This window comes from Ambystoma mexicanum, chromosome 3p (assembly GCF_040938575.1).
Source record: "Ambystoma mexicanum isolate Mex_15411 chromosome 3p, UKY_AmexF1_1, whole genome shotgun sequence".
NCBI lineage: Eukaryota > Metazoa > Chordata > Amphibia > Caudata > Ambystomatidae > Ambystoma > Ambystoma mexicanum.
In genome coordinates, this window is record NC_090925.1 from 396,385,002 (window position 1) to 396,402,360 (window position 17,359).

The 17,359-nt window shown below is 42.9% G+C and overlaps 1 protein-coding gene across 4 annotated transcripts in view; it reads left to right on the forward strand.

The window, feature by feature from the left end:
- The window catches only part of LOC138580491 (serine/threonine-protein phosphatase 4 regulatory subunit 1-like), a 918,772-nt gene that overhangs the window by 106,431 nt on the left and 794,982 nt on the right, over nucleotides 1–17,359 (forward strand). For 2 of the 4 annotated variants that reach the window (XM_069651073.1, XM_069651070.1), the window contains exon 3: nucleotides 12,172–12,556. The exons of the other annotated variants lie outside the window; for them this stretch is intronic. In XM_069651073.1, the coding sequence (XP_069507174.1) occupies nucleotides 12,415–12,556 (142 nt within the window). In that variant the 5' untranslated portion in view covers nucleotides 12,172–12,414. The remainder of the gene's footprint in view (nucleotides 1–12,171; nucleotides 12,557–17,359) is intronic. 4 annotated transcript variants of the gene reach the window in all.

A 17,359-nucleotide genomic window follows, 5' to 3' on the forward strand; every position in this document is an offset into this window, starting at 1 on the left:
ACTCTTCCAAATTATTCCCCTCATACCGATCCCCTTTTGTTATTTGTGCAAATTAAGAGATTTTCAAACCATACAGCAATGATGGAACAACTGTGGCTTTGTAAAAATCAATTACTGGACGTATTGAGAATTTGCATAGGGTACTGTGAATCTTCATTTGTGCGATCAAGGGTATGACTTTGACTGAACTCCAATTCTAACGAGCAGCGGGTTTGAATGGATCTCAACCTAAGCCCCAAATATGTTATTTCATCCACCACCAGTATTGTCTGTTTCTGGAGGACCCATTTAAAACTCTGCCTATTTTTCTTGGGTCTCTTAAAAATTAGGATTTTTGACTTTGCAGGATTTAAACCTCTAGCTCATTTGTCTTTGTGTATCGTCCAAATGCAGCCAACAAGCTCTGCAATCCCAATGGTGAATAGTCCAACAGGACTATATCATCTGCATATGCGACCCAATGGAAAAGCTTTTTATCAATTTTTGGGCACATCGTAGATTGACCCGCAAGTGCACTGTCGATCCACCAAGTATAGATTAAAGAGGCAGGTGGACAGTCTGCACCCCTGCCTCAACCCTCTTTCAGTAACAACCTCTCCTGACAAGTCTCCCTGTGCGTTCAGCTGGACTCAAAGGGAAGCACCATCATGGAGAGCCATGATAATCGCCAGGAGACTATTTGGAATCCCCTAGGCCCGGAGCTTGGCCCATAGACGTTGCCTGTTTATTGTATTTAATGCCCTAGATAAATCAAGGCAAGCACCATACATATGCAGCCTTTTTTTCACCACTGTTGACTGTGTGACTATTATCATTACCAACCCATTTACGGACCTAGAAAGGCCCTTACGTAAAACTATTTGAACCTTTGACAGAATGTTCTCTTTTTTGTATCCAATACTCGAAGTGTCTTGGAACAACTGGAGCGAAAATCTTTCCATCCACATCTAGTGGATAGGTATGACAATTGCTGTTTTCCATGAGGCAGGAATTGTGGATATTTTTCAAAATGTGTTAAAAAAACCACCATTGCAATTATAGACCATAAATCGACGTTAGATTTTCAAATGCCATTAGTAAGGCCGTTGGGGCCTGGTGCTCTTGAAGAAGACTATTTTCTAATTAAATCTATCGGATCCTGGTCAAAAGTCAATTGCCACCTCTGGCTCATCTTATTTCTTTTCTCCCCTCTAGTATCGTTTGCTTGTATATCTCTGTAAAATATGAGCACCAGCGCTCTTCTGAGAGCACATACTTTGTGTTTCAGCTTGAAATGGGATCGAGTTATTAATTAAATTCCAAAAACAGCATATACAACATTCTCTCCCCATCAGAGGCAGAGATATTTTTGCACTCAACCAATTTCTATAATTTCGCAAAACTTTTAGCTCAATTGTACACTCTAAGTTTCTAATCGCGCTTCTTGGTGCTCTCTTCCTAATCAAAGTTACTTCATCAAAAGTATGTTTATATTCCTTATTAACACATGCATTGAGAGTGTTTGGTTGGTTCACCCCCAGAGAAAATATACAAAATTTAGGGGTTGCAAAGTTTGGGCAATTCTTCGATTGAAGACTCACCCACAGATTTGTGAAACCTATTGATTAACACTTTGCCATTTCACTGTACTTCACAATCCGGTTTTTAGAATTGGTTGTGTGTGGACGTCACTCTGTAGGTGTATTCAAAATTCATCATTGCAGCAAATCGTCAATGGTCACTACTTCCATTGTCCACACCTGAAATGAACACACAGAAAATGAATCTTCCGATGGCACCAGAACACTCCGATAGCACCAGAAGACCCTCGCGACCATGAGGCCAACAGCGGGTTATATCCTACTACACTCCCATTTACAAACTTTAAATTCCTGCAATCGAAGAATGATGACAATTTGTTCCCGTCCCTTATTGACTTTTTCTTTGAGATCATCCCGTCTTCAGTGGAATACACTGAGCATTAAGACCCCCCCCCATTAAAAGTATTCCAACCGGATCATATGAAATCTTTACACTTAACTCTTTCGATAACGCTTCCAGAAAAACAACCAAGCTGGTACAGGCAGGGTTCCAATATACACATTAATCACTACTAATTGATTTGGATGCAAGAGGCACTTTAATGTTAAAGGAGCCACCAACAACCCTGGAATATTGGAGGGCAAGGCTTGTATGGAAGAGCATATGGCTGCCGTGACTGAGATCACCATATCCGCAGCCAGGCGTCCACATAAACCTCTTGTGGCTAATTGCTCTATTATTACAAATCCATTAAATTGTATGTGCTTCTGTCGCCAAGTCTCTTGAAATGGAACCAATCATAGTTGCTAAAAATATCTAACTTTGTTTGCTTCACTTGAAACTAACTCGGTCCCTGCGCGTTACAGCTCAGTATTTTCATAATTCTGCTCGCTAAAGCAAATCTTCACTTCCCCTCAATTTTTCACTCTTAAGTTATTGCAGGTAATACATCCCACATAGTCGCTTTTGAGTCTCTTCGGACTGTTTTTCTATTGGGACCTCTAGGCATAGGGCGAGATCTTATCATTGAGTTGGACATTGTTCCTTTTTGTGGTATCTGGGTATTCCTCCCCTTCACCGTGATCTGGGCATTTCTCCATGTCCCCCAATAACTTGTGCAGATATTTCCAATCCCAATTCAAGCAAGTCCTTCTCTGCATCAATTAGGGATTCTGCCGCCACTCTTGCTTTCAAAGATAACTTACTATATATGTACAGTTTGTTTGAGGGAAGCAAATTAACTCAATGTCCTCAGACGAGAATAAATATAAGTTTGGAATCCTCCTCAGTATGAAAATATTTGAACTCCTATTTAGAGCCCTGTTAGGCAGAATTGCATGCAGTACCCTCTGGGACCACCACGTACAATTTGGACTACATGTGTAAGCAAAAACCAACCTTTGGTATAAGTCTGTACTATAGTTTTGTGGTAGCGAGCTGAGCAGCCAGGCTTATCTCAAGAGGGAATGTGAGCAGTACAAGAAGTTAGAGGTCTTACAATCACAGTGGTTCAAGTAGACACTTGTACTCAAATTTATTACACCATCATTTAGAAAACATTCACTAAAAGGAGGCAACTTAATATTATACACAAATATACTTCAACACAAAACCAATACGTTTCTGAAGAATTTATGCTGCCCTGAAATGGGAGCCAACGGGCATTTCAGTCACTTTGAATGGGAAGGCAAAGGCACAAGTTAATAGGATAGATCACAATTACTTTCTTAGGCAGTGCAAATAGTTATAGTTCACTAGAGGACTTGGTTCAGTTCAATAGGCATAGGCCAAAGTCAATGGACTAGTGTCTTGGATAGGAAAGAGCAGTTCTTGAAGTAAACGGTAGTCTTTGCCAAAGTTCTCAAAAGTAGTTTGTACGAAAAAGAATCACAAGCTGATTAGGCCTGTAAATTGGGAAAGTTCCACGAACTTTCACTGCGAGAGAAGCGTTCTCTCAATCGGGTTGGCACAGTACCTTAGTATGAAGCAAAAGATGCAGCTGAAGATGTTGGTTCCTGGCAGTTCCTGCAGATCTCAATGTTCCTGCGTCTCAGTCAGGACAAAGGGGAGGACGTCGGGGGACTCCTGCAATGCACGGACTCGTAGGAAAACGCTGACAAAATGGAGTCGCCTCAGTTCGAGTAGCTGTTCTTCAAGCACACAAGATGGTGTCCTTCCCCCCTGGTTAATCCTAACCAGCTTTGAGAATGGTATCTAGGTGGCTTACGAGTTGATTGGTCCCACCAACTCAAAGGAAGAAGTCATCCTTGAAGGTTCGTCTCTGTGGAGATGAACTTGGCAATTCGGACCTGCAGCAGGGCTTCACTGGGAAAACCAACGGTCCAGGAGTTGCAGCAGCTGTCCTCTTCCAGCTCATCTTCGGTTCTTTCGTTCCAGTGGTTGACTCTGCTTTCCAGTCCAGGAGACTCGCCTTTTTAAACAATTTTTTCCCATTAATTCCAGCCTAGCTGCCACTCACCCAGCAGGGTGGCTGTCCTTGCCGGACAGTCAGCCAGCCAGCCAATCACGCCAGAGTGGATTTGGTTCTCCTAGGAGACTAAGCACATGGAGTTTTGGGCACCTCCCTCACTTCCTGCCCACCCCAGACACTCAGGCGCCAGAGGCGGTCTTCAGTCCTGAAGCCAGCCAAAGGCATGGAAACAAAGGGACCAAACCTGGTTTGGCGCGCAGAGACAAACGCTTGAAGGACCTTTCCAAAAAGAAATGGTGAAAAATGAAGACCGGAACCCGTTTAAACAAAGGGGCTTAAGGCGCCATATTGAAAAACATGGCTCCCGCGATTTTCAGCTACCATTGTTCGCAGTCGGGACAAATCATGGTAGTTTGTTCTAAAACCACTGCCACCAGCCATTTCGATAGAAAGGGTAGCATTTGACTGCTACATGAGTTTCTAGACACAGGGGATACCAGGTAACCCCTCCAGCACTAAATAGGAAGATGGTGTGTGCTGGGTCTAGGAATTTAAAAAGACTAGTAAAGTCAATTTAACCTTACATTCTCTGGGAAACATTAGTTTATCCCAGAGAATGTATTTAAGCCTTGGGACAGCCTAGAAAGGCTTCCCTGTGTTACTGCGCTGAGGGTGCAGTGTAACACATGAAAAGATTATGCCTATGCAGTTGTCTAAAACTCCATAAAAAGGAAACAAATACAGAAAACACATTGAAATGAAAGGTTCAAAGTCCCAAAGGTAAGCAAAAGAGCTGGGGGTCTCTAAGGTAGAGAGGAATTAGCACATTTATGAGAATTCCTCCTAACAAGCCCTAAATTGCTTCTCCCTTTCAAACTCCTCCAATTACAGCCTTGGGATTGCATAAGGAGGCAAGCTTGCAAACTCTTTTTTTGGCCCCAGGTGTTCGCACCGAGAGCCAATAAGAAGTTGTAACCGGGGACCTTAGTAATTCGATTTGTTGTCTCTGGATTTGGGGTTACTTCCCTTGCACGTGGCTGATACTCAAAGCCTACTTCATCATTTCACCCATTCCCCATTGCTGTTGTGTTCCAGTCCCCACCCCAACACCCCCCTCCACAACAGATTTGGGTCTACTTACTTGCTATTTGGCGCACACTTTTTCAGTTCCTTCCATTTTCACTAGTGCATTTCTTCAGCCTTGGTCTATCGGGCCCTACCACACCGCCCCCCCCCCGCCCCACCCACCCTACCACCCACCCCTCCCCCTCGCCCCCCCAGCCCCCCACCGTGCATTTCTCATCCTTTTCTGGACAGTCTCTATACACTGTCCCATTTATTGAGGAATCCAGGAGGGTTAGAGTTGATTGGTATTTCTTACATTTGAGTAAAATAGGTGTCAACTCCTTAACCTCTTTATTTCCTCTGTTTGTACACAGGTGGAAGTCTTACCAGTTATTTGGATCTTCATCTGGTGGTGCATGAAGCCACCGCCTCCCCGTCCCTCATATCCAACGGCGGTAGGGTTTGCAGGGCCTTCTCTTTCTTTGTCTTCCTTGTGCTGATGTACCTTTTTGCAAAATGTTATCGATTACTTATCTGGGAAATTCAGGGCCTGTACAAAACTCATTTTGACCGTGTTCTTTACTTTATTTCCTTTTTGATTTCGGCTCAATTTCATAGACTTTTTTTGCTAGATACCTTTTTTTACTTTTGCACCTTGATCTTGTGTTGCACACAGTCTCAATTGTTGGAAGAACCTCCTCTACACATGTTCATTTGCTTTCCATTTTCCGGCCCTTGTATGGTTATATTTGCAAGTCTTCGGAATTCTTCAAGAACAGATTCAGAGTGTATCATCCATGGTAAGATTACATTCCGTATCAATTGGCGAGCTCCTAACCACATTCGCATAAGTCTTCAGTGGAGGGAGCATCACCCTCTGCATCTCTTTCACCTTTCTAGCCACTTTAATATGTTTAAGTGTACATTCAATGTATTATTGAAAAACACGCCTATTTGACTCGTGATTGATCACTTGTTCCCTCGGTTCCTTCAGAGTTTAATAGGCCTATATTGATTGATTGACCTTAAACCAACGAAAGTTGATAAGCACGTCACTCTGTCATTTGCCAATTCCATAAGTAGACCCGAGAGGGCTTGGACTTCTGTTTTTAAGAGTTTGAATACATTGAGAAGGGATGTCCACACGAAGTTGAGGGCAGACATGGTGACGTCCGGCCCTGAATCCACTGGTCCACCATTCTCTCGTTTAGTATCCACTCTGTTCTGAGCACCGGAGAACTGCCTCCTGGGCAATGGAGTGTTGAGTGGACGCCAGTGTTATCCCCGTCCCCATGGGATCGGAGTCAGTTAAATGTTAATAGTACACTGATGTCATTGGTATTGGCCATAGGCGCAATTGAGAAATTTTCCCCCATATTGCACATCACCAGTATGCCATTGCTTTCTTGGAAATAAATTATTTATTTATATTTTTGACATCACAGTAAAATACAGCCCACTCACCCATATTTTTTGTACTTGACATACCATATGGGTCGAGGCTATATCCTCCTCAATCCTAGAGAAAGGAATTGAGTCCAAGTTGATACTGGCTTTTGAATATGCTGGTTACTGTGTTGGACACATTAGTATTTGAGTTTCTTCCGACACATCAGCCAACTTGGGGCAACTCCCATTGTCCAGCTCTGGAGCTCGTAGGTCCTCTAGCAAAGGCGCGCTCCTTAAATTATGTATTAACGTGCTCCAATGTTTTTTTTGTTTTTGTTGGTAGGCATTTTCCCAATCGAGCACGCTGTAACATACAGTCTAGCAAGAGCTTGCCCATCACTCGTTCGCACAAGTATAAATTCAGTACAACATTTAAGGCATTTTCTCTCACTGGAGTATCTCAATATACAAACAGCAGGACACTTTTGCAGACACTTGCACAAAGGCGCGCGTGCGCACAAGTCGCAGGTTCTGCACTTTTGTAGTGTTTTCTGGCAAAGAGGGCGGGTCTTCAGCTCTCTGTTAAAATTGTGGGGAAAAAAAACCCAGCACACAAACAGCAGGGCACTTGTGAAGTCACTTGCACTTGTTTTAGCAGGCTGGTAGTTGGAAAATAACCCCCATTGCAGAAGTGCTGTGTCTGGAGATGGGGAATTGTCTCACTGTGTAGCGATTTGGTCTCCTCGTCTGCAGATCATTGTTATCTTGCACAATGGCCTTGAGATGGGGCAACTGATCCACGACTTTGAAGCCAGGTAAATTTCCCACTTGGCCTCCAACCACACTCCTTCTGCTAGTAGTTAGTTGATAGCTGTATTTGCTCTCCCGCTTCACCTGCTCCAACTTTGTAGCTGTGCTTGCACTCGCCGGATCATGTACATTACTGAAACATGGTTCAGCGAGTCCACTAACCCTGCGGTGGTGCAATTCCTTCCACCTAGCTACGATATTCTCCATTGTGATCGGGTGGCTCAGCACCCTAGGGGCGGTGTAGCCATAATCTTTAAATGCATCCACTTGGGTAAGGTGCTTCCCTTGACCCATAGTCTTAGCATGGAAGCGATATTAGTGCACCTTTACTCCTTCTGGTTCTCTGACACTTCATTTTCTCATTGTCTGCCAGCCCCCATGCTCGGATCCCAGCTTCCCATATTCTTTTGGGGGGTGGGAGCTGGCTGCGGATTTGCAATTTTACCTATTCAATCTTTGCATTGTGGGGGGAATCCGAAGCTAAATGATTCTACTGATAATCAAGTGTAGAAACTTGTAGATGCCATGGATATTTCCTTGTCACAGGGGCTACCAACTGTCGTGGCAATAGGCTTGACCTCCACTTTGCCCCTACTATTGGTAGGCTTGTTCACCCAGACGTGTCTAATAGCTGGTCTGAAAACTATGTGGTTCCTTTTACTTGCGACTATGCAGTCTCTGCTATGAGGCATAAACCTCCCCCTTTTTGAAGTAGGAACTGGCGGTCTGTCCAACCCACTGAAATCTCTTTTCTGTACCTTCACAGTGTGCGACTGCCGCCTCATCTGATCTTGAGATGGTATCCCAAGGCTTTGTCACTTTTTGATAATCAGTTGGCTCCTCTTAAACACTGTACTGCCAGGGTTAAGGCCTCAGAACCCTGGTTTAATGATTCTCTTCAGTCTCTCCAATTACTGCCTAAGTAAGCGGAGCGCAAATGGTGTCTGCTACTGCCCCGAGCCCAAACTCTTTCCAGCGCTCCCCTTTAGTTTACAATTTGGCGATAGTCCACACTAAATGCACCTACTTCTCTGACCTGGTGGAGACCTCATTGAGTAAACCTAGGGAACTTTGTTGATTCCTCATCTGCTTTTACCAAATCTGTTATGCCTTCGCAGTCACTGTGCAACTCACTTTCTATATTCTTTATTGTAAAAGATCCGCAACCACATTGCTTTAGCCAGAAAGGTGCTTTTTTGTTCTCTTCCCTTCCAACTGTTTACAATTGCGCTTCTCATTTGTGGTCCTCCTTTCCATTTTAGTTTCTCAGGATGAGGTTGCCATGGCGATCTCTAGACTTAAATCTGCTTCTCCTTCTGATCCACTCCTGCTGTTCCGATGAAAGGCACTGTGCTTAGGCAGTCAATGTCTTTCACCACGGCTTTCATTCCGCTTTCCCTGAAACGTGCTCTTGTGGTGCCCCTCCTGAAAAAGCCTTCCTTGGACGCTGCTTTACCTGCTAATTTCTGGCGTATATCTTATTCCTTTTCTGATGGAACATTTGGACTCTCTAGTGAGTCCCCTTCTTCTTTTCTTGAACACTCTTCCTTCTTTGACGACCTCCTAGCCTGGCTTCTGTCCGGGGCATGAGGCACTAAGCGTGTTGGTCTGTGTTTGATGACTTTGTCATTTTCCGAAACAAAGCAGTGTGGGAGCTCTTATTTTGTTGGACCTCTCTGCCGCCTTCGACACGGTGGACTACACGATTCACCTTACTGCCTCGCTAGATCATCCATTATGAGCCTTAATTGCCAAAAACTCAAAAGATGACAAAATGGAGGTCCTTGTTACTGTGGTTACTTCCCTCTGGACGGCCACATTCTGGTCCTCTTCCCTTGGTCCTTTTCTTCCAGCTTTCCCTGTGGCTAGAGATTTGGAAATGAAGATCTCCTGGGTCCTTGTAACTCCTAATCAGAGCAGTCTCCCAAAAAGGCCATCTGCAGTTGAAAATTCTTTGCAGAGTTTTACCTCTCGTGCCTCCTCTATTTCATGCCCCGGTGGTCCCCTCTCTTCTCTCTCCTCCCTACACTACTGTAACTCCTTTTAATCTTGGTCACCCTGTCCACCGTATTAACCATTTCTTCAAGTCCTTCAGAATGCTGCGGCCAGGCTTGCCACCTCAACCCCCACGCCCTAGATGGCGCATATGTCCCTGATTCTGCACCAGCTGCACTGGCTCTCTGTTGCTAAATGAGCTAATGTCAAGGCATTGGTATTTTCCCTCTCTGCCCCTTCGCTCGACGGAAGACAGGTTTGTGCTAGTGCTTTGATTTAGATATGTGCGTAGAGGTGGGCTCTCCTTCTCTCTGGAATTCTCTGCCTTTCATTGTTCGTGCCATGGATAACCATGTTCTTTTTTAGATGTGCTCTCAAGACTCCTCTGTTCTGAGCCTCCCTATCCCTCTGCTGCCTCTGTCTGCTAGCACCAAGCTGTCTCTGGGTGTTAGTGCGCTCTATACATTCTGTAATAAATAAGCGAGTCCCCATGCGGCTGTGCCATGAATGGTAAATGTCAATTGCCTCTTTCTGCCTTTCCTGGTACAAGAAATCCTTCAGGTGCAGAGGTGGATCTTGAAAACCTGTCCTCCCTCCATTGTAAACGCCGACCATACAGACAGAACAGATAATGCGTCTCAGTACCAGCAACAAACTGGTACTTTGCACCCAAATACTCAAAGCACTGTGTGTACGTGCTGCTGTGACCTGTCGCTCACAACTAGCAGCAGAAGAAATGGGCTTTACCTGGCATAAGCCAATGGGACGTGCTGCTGAGCATGCAGGGGTGGTAGGGCGGAATAAAACCTGAAACATTAAATGGATCATAGAAGGTGCGTTAGGCCGCACCTTCCTCTATACGCTTGAGTCCCACTGATGAGAAAGAACAGCGGAGCGAGGATGGGGTGGTGCCTGGAAGGGTGTGGTCATGTTCACGAACACAAGTGTCCATCTAATTGAAGAGAATTTGTTTTTGCTGAAAGATATTTCTGTGGTCCCGTCCACTACAGCCAGAACTCCAAGGTTCTGGAGGGAAGGGTTGGAACGTAGGAGTAAAATATTAATAGACTGTTTCAAAAATGATACGTTGCAGGTTCTCAATTTAGAATTAACTTGTCGATTTTCTGTGTAGCCAAGGTAGTCATTCACACGTCTGTCACAACATATTCCTGGAATCGGTTCTGTGGGTAAACGGGGGAGGGTTTGAGACGGGGATCAAAATTAGCACTAGCCATTGGCTAGTGATAATTGACTCTTGGCTAGTAAGGAATGGTCTCAGTATTTGTCGGATTGAGGTGGCGAATGGCTTTTTATTGCTGGATGGTAGTTTTTAACTTTAATTTTTCACATGGCGGAGTTGTCCATTGTACCACATCAACTTCAGTATCCTTTTGGTTTCATTTCCATCACCACATGCCGCCTTCCAAGGGCCAAATAAATCTGACCGTGATCCTGGGAATGGCGTGCATGTATCCGTGAACAGATTGGTTTTACGTTACCCTCTAAGCATCAAAGAGGAAATGTGCATTTCACATGCGCGCCAACCCAGTGGAGTATTTGTAGGAACAGTCTCTACAACGAAGTTTCAACTGCCTTGCTTCTCCGTAATTTTGCTTGTGATTACAAGCAATTCATAGTCACAAAAGTAGAAATCCCTTGCTCATTCTATGGTATGAGGAGTTCAAAAGTATCACAACTTATATGGCTTGTGTCAAAATAAAACCTAATCATTTTTAAAATGTAGTATTTGCATAAACCATATTGACTGGGCTTTCTCAGTGTCCATGAAAATAGTCTGTAATTGAGCACAAATATAAAACATTCTAAAACCCTGCAGAAATGAGAATTAAAATGACTGCTTAGTCTTTCAAATTGAGGTTAACCTGACTTCTGGAAAATACTGTTGTAAATATGTAAGAGCCTTTCCAGATGATCGTGTTACTTCAGGGTAAGTATGCATTTTTCTCACGTGTCAGAAATATGAAAAGCACCTTTATTTCTCACGAAAACATGCACTTCCTCGCCTGTAAGTTTGGGAGATGTTCCTTCTATAGTTTCTAATGGCATGATTTTCATACAGCTGTCTGTCTTCCACCAGAACTGCAAAGGCACAGTTCCCACCTTTTGAACGTGTATAATGCATTGTATTCTTGGGGGGGGGCAGGGGGGGATTGAAGTCTGAATGGACAGAACTCTGCCACTAACAAATGCCACTTATATTTATTTCCCTTTTGTTAATACTTAATGTTCACACCTGCCTTATAACTTTTTAATACATCTGAACACATTTGTTTTAGCTGTTTACAGGTGGCAGGCTGCCTTCTCTCGGCCTCACCAGGAACATCTAGGAGGCTGCCTGTTTTTATTACAGTTGAAATGGGGATGGTTTTTTCGATCGTTTAATAAATGTACAAAGTTTCTTCTTTGTACAACTAATTGCAGTCTCACTGTGCTCGTTGAGAGCTCCACGTTCTCTCAAGCCTTAAGAGGAGAGAAGAAATGCTGAGCCAGGCTGTTAGTACAAAAGCAATGTATGAATGCAAAGAAAGAGGTGCCGGAAGAGCAAGACTTGAGGCCCCATATACCGAATGGTGTGTGTGTACACGTGCGCGTATGTAACTTTAGTCTTGTATGGTGCCAAATATAGAGTGAACCTCTTGCAGGCTTATGCAGATGCTCTTTATGCCAGAAGTAAGTTATTTTTTAAAATGTGTTCCGTATTCTGTGTGTGAGTCACAAGTCTCGTTCTTGCATCACTTCCTGGCTTTGGCAAGGACGCTAAGGGGGAGCGGATGGATTAACTCCCAAGTGGGGGCTTTGATCAAAACTGATGCACAGGTTTGCTGCTGAATGGTTTTCTTAGACCATATCTGTTTAGGGGTTTTTGCATTTATTTTGCCCAGGTTTTGCATTTTTGGCAAACTGAACACTATATTAGTGTTTTTTCTTTTTTTTTCTAGGTAGTACCGCAGCTTTAAGAGAGGGGAGTTCTGGTCGTGCAGAAGGTTTCCTATTGTGACACTTTTGTGACCGATCACTCGGGAGCTTTAGTGAATAGATTGCAGCAGGGGGTTCCCTCTACTCTCTCGAAATCACTGGATATATAGCCCACACGTTTGATCTGCACTCATTCACTTGCGTCATCTGAAATACATCATGAAAGGCAGGCGCCTAGCCGTGCAGGGGTCACCCTAAAATCTTCAATGGCTTCAAAGGACTTGCCTACTTCGACTTTATCCACTGCTGCCCTAATGACGTTCACAACCTTTTCAAGTACGCCTGTTACCTTGGATATGATCTATACTAAAATTAACAAAATGGATGGGAGAATGTCTCGAATGGAAGGTAAGTTGAACAAACTGCAGTTCATCCCGAATTCTATTTCGAGACTCGCAACAAAGACTGCAAATACTGAGTGTGATTTTAATTCAATCAGCCGAATCACGTTTGAACGGCCCACATTAAAGACTTTTAACACAATGCTAATTGAACACTGATCCAATCCTTGTAATGTGTTGAGACTGGGTTGATCAAACTGCTGCTGTAATGTAATGGGCGGTCAATTTAAGAAGACCGTTTAATTAATCCAACACAACAATAATGAAGAGGAATTGTCTGTCCATTTTTGTGCGTTCGGCAGATATGCTGAGTAGTTCTATATAATCTCAAGTCTGCAATGCTGTTCATGCCTTGAAGATCAGCTGTGGGATCTTTAAGTCACTTTGAAAATAGCAGGTAATGATCAGATAAAATTGTGTTTAGTAGTGCATATCTGAGACATGGAAGGGTTGGTTTGAGTAGTTAAGTATTTAGTGGTGCAAGTTCTATATACCACTCGATGTAAAACTAACAGTCTCAAAATAAACCTAATCTACTATATAATGGTTCAGAATGCCACTTTGTTTTGATTTTAGTGGTTTGACTGCTAGCAGGATATTTATTTTCGATAAGTGATCAGTATTGGAAAAGAAGATGACAGTATTTAATTTCAGGATTGTGTTTTGCCCATATGGTAGTATTTTACAGGAATTCTGTATTTATCACCTATTAACGTTGCTAGTTAAGATCTGCCAGCCTATTTCCGAAAAGTGAGACCCACTGGAGAGGACATTCTGCAGGTTTTGAGATACTAGACTGATGACCAGCTTGTGAAATGAATGCATGTCCCATAATGACAGCCAACAATCCAAAACAATGGACAAAGAAGGCAGATTATTAAAGGTCGACCCAGAAATCAATGAGTTACCGTCTCCTTTATCCCATTTTTGTCTTTATTTCATTATTTTGAAGGACTGATTGTGTAAACATTTGTGTATTTAATGTTTTCCTATTTGGGGCATATTTCAGTGACATGCAGCACATGATTAATTTATGAACTCCCTGTCCTCATTGGAGTCCAGTGTTTCTGGAGCACTTGCCTGTCTGAGTTGCCGATGTTGCTTTCTACTGCCGGTATAGCCATATTGCTAATTTGTGTCATCTTCAGATATAGAACCCTATTTCATCTGTGACTTAAGGTTTACTGTCAGAGAGCCAGGATACTGGCTTCTTAGCTCTTCTACTTGGTCCCCTAACAAGCAAGGTTTGAAACTTACAAAGAGTCTTATCCAATGCATCTTTCAGTTTGAGTTTCGCTAGCACACAATAGATGAATCATGAGCGTGTTTATTACCAAATTGGAGCCTTTTGCAAGCCAAGCGGCCCAGAGACCAACGTATTTTTTTCTTTTTGAAAAAGTAATCATTTTTTTTTTTTTTTTTTTTTTTTTTTACACCTGCGTGTATTTTATTTTTTTCGGTTTTATTCATTGTACTCGCTGTCCTTCTCTGATGCTTTGGGATGCTCTGTGCAGGGAAGGTTACCGAAAAGTGTGTCTGGAGCAAGTGTAATTGGCTGTGTGAGAAAGACTGGCTGTTTCAAATATGGGTGGCGAACTGCACAGGGCTGTTTTGATATTTTCTCAATACTTTTTTTTCCTCAATGTTTTATAATTGAAATGTTAAAATATGGACTTGCATTTAAATGCATGTACAGTTGTGAAATCTCGTATACATGAGCATATCTCTTGCAACTAAAACTACTTCTGGTTGTGCTGGTGGGTCAGGCCTTACCCCTTCATCGTTTTGATGGAGGAATTTATCCATCTTGAAGTTATTTAAGACGTATGAAAAAGAGGAAGATGCCAAGCTGTACTGAAATTGAGGAGCAAAAAGCTGTGTAAAACTAAGCGTTGGCAGAATACTTGTCGATCTAGAAACCTGGAATAACCAAGAAGCAAGCTTAATACAGAATGTTAGCGTAGAAGATCGTATTTTCACAGGTACATTAGGAATACAAACTCAACCAGTTGGACAGAATATGCTGTATACCCAAAAGCATCACTGGCAATTAACACTAATGAGGCAACTTTTCATATCCAAATTCTAAGCGGGAGATGCTGACCACTCATTTAGGAGTATGGACGTCCCTGAACTGATGTAGCACAGGCCTTAATTTAACAAGGCAGACTGAGCCGAAACGCAGAGATATATAATTCAACGAATGGAGTGTGGACATTTGTCGGACCACAAACTGAGTAGAGACTAAACCAAAAGGAAAAATGCCTTTGTGTTGTAGATTGAAACGTAGAGAAAATCTTTAGTGTGTATACAGTACTGCCAGTGATGATGGAAGGTATGACCAAAGGGGGCTGCAGGAGAAGACAGGGCAGCAGAGCAAATTGGGAGTAAAATTGAAGTGGTCTTGTATAGTGCCCTTCTGCCACTGCTCACTGAGATCAGCAGGCGTAAGGAACAATAGTACACTTGGGCATGTGAAGTTTGGTAAGGCATGAGTGAAAGGCAAGAAGGCATCAGTGGAACACTAAAGACCATGGGCCCCATAGTGCAGCATCGGTGTCCAGACATTTGGTCGACCTAAAACTGGTCGAATGACATTTGGTCGACGCAATTTGGTCGAAAACCAAATGGTCGAATTTTTTTTTTAATTATATATTTATTTTTCGGGTTTTCGTTTTTTACAAAAATGGGTTTTTAGAAAAAAAAGGGGGTTGGGGGTGACCCCCCCCTCCCCCAAAAAAAAGGTGAAAATAAAAAAAAAAAAATCGACCATTTGGTTTTCGACCAAATTGGTTCGACCATTTGTCTGGTCGACCAATTTTTTTCGACCAAATGTCTGGTAACCTGCAGCATTGTAAGCAAGAAATCCGATGTGACAAGGATGCTAGTAATAGATGGAAAATCAAAAGCAAGGCGTGGCATGAAGAAAGAGGCTGTTTGAGAAATGCAGGATGCGGGGGAGCAGGGCGTGCGTTCAGGCATAAGTGATCGGCTGCAGGCTAGTACTCCCTGCATCACAGATGCTGTAAAATGCCCAGGAGGTCCAAGACTCGCCAGGTTAGAAATTCAGCAATGTAGGACTTGTTAATGGAACAGAGATGCCCAAATTTCACTTTTATTCCCTTGCGAAGTAATGGCTGCATTTTACATGCTTGCTTTCAGTCCACTCGGGATCCATTCTCAAGCACTATAGCAGGGACAATGTGAAGGGATCCAGGGCCATGAGTGCTATAGTTGGCATAGGGGTTTGGTTGAATCCACTATACAGTTGCCTGGCCATAGAGCTTGCCTGGAGTGAATTTGAATTCGGGATGCTGGAGCAAGTTAGAAATTGGTGCTCATGCAAGATTCTATATGGCGAGAGATTCACAGACAGTCCCTATCTGGCAGAGGACTGCTACATCCTCAAAACGTGTTTAGCGGCATCTTTACAGTCCATCTGTCTCTGACATTGTTTATTAATTTGAAATGCATACTAATCTTGAAATTCTGTATTCTTATTAGGGGCGGGGGTTGCACCTAACCTTAAAAGCACTGATCTCTTTGAAGAAAGCACCTGATAATATATTAAAAGTTGGACCACTTATCTCTGGCGCTCTAACCCTCTTGATTAGTTTGTACAAAGCTTGAAGGGGCTTTTCTACAATGCACTATCTTACTTTTATTGATACCCTTGTAAAGTTATTGCAATGTGCTTTAAATTCATAGTTATGATGATGCTCTTTTGGAAGTATACCATTTTACTTTCCTGAGTTTGGAAACGTCTTAAGTCAGATTCTGTTCTTCGAGCCTTTATCAGTTGGATGCCAGGTTACATATCGGTTTGTATAGCACATACCTCTGAACAGTACACAACCTGGTGAGCTCACACAATTGTTTTTCTTGAAAGAATTGTCTTCTCTTATAGCCTTGCATCTTTTTCAACATGGTGGACTTTCTCTTGTGTACCTGTCTTTTAAAAGAAAAACAAGTGTCTTCTAAGATGCAGGTGTAATCCTAGATGCTAAGATAAAAAGCTAAAGTAAGGACAAACTGCTTTATAGAAGAGGTGACTTGACATTATCGAAAGTAGTTGTCCTTCCTGAAACTAGGCTACCAATCCTATTTGAGGAGCACACAGCCAGTTAGGTTTGTGCAGCAGGCTAATGCAAGACATGAAATGGCAGTCTGTTCCGCACACTTGTCCTAGCGCATTACGTTGTAGGTTATATAAGAGAAGACACATTGAGTTTGTGAATTTTAAACATGTACGTTAGTTCCAAACTGCCAAATGTCCCTTTATGCGCCGTTGGGGGCATGCACAAGTTAAGGAAAACAACGTGGACAGCATTGTTTTGTGGGCCTCATTGCTGATGAGCCCTACTTATTTATCTCGGGAGAATCTCGGATTGGAGTTATTAGAACCAATGGGGAAACCTGTTGGTTTAATTGGTGCTCTTCATGTTGTCATCGGGATAGGTTTGCATCCACTCGGAAGTGAAATGGTTGCAAGGGAATGCTTTGTAAGGATTCTTTTTAGATGTGCTCTGCTCAATTTGTATGAAATCTTAGGTTTGTTTTCTTTCTGCTGAAATTGGTATTATACAAAATGTCTTCATGTCAATTCGTTACATCTGTCATTTTGAGTACCCCCATAGAGCTACTGCAGATGTGGATCTGATCCCCGCCCCCCCTGATAACCAGTGACGAGTTAACATATTAGTTGGTATGGTGGGGTTGTAGGTTTGCTTCCTCATTGACCTTTTCTTGAAGTGTTTATCCATGCTACTGAACAATGCATGCATTTTCAGTACGCCGTTTAATTGCTCGC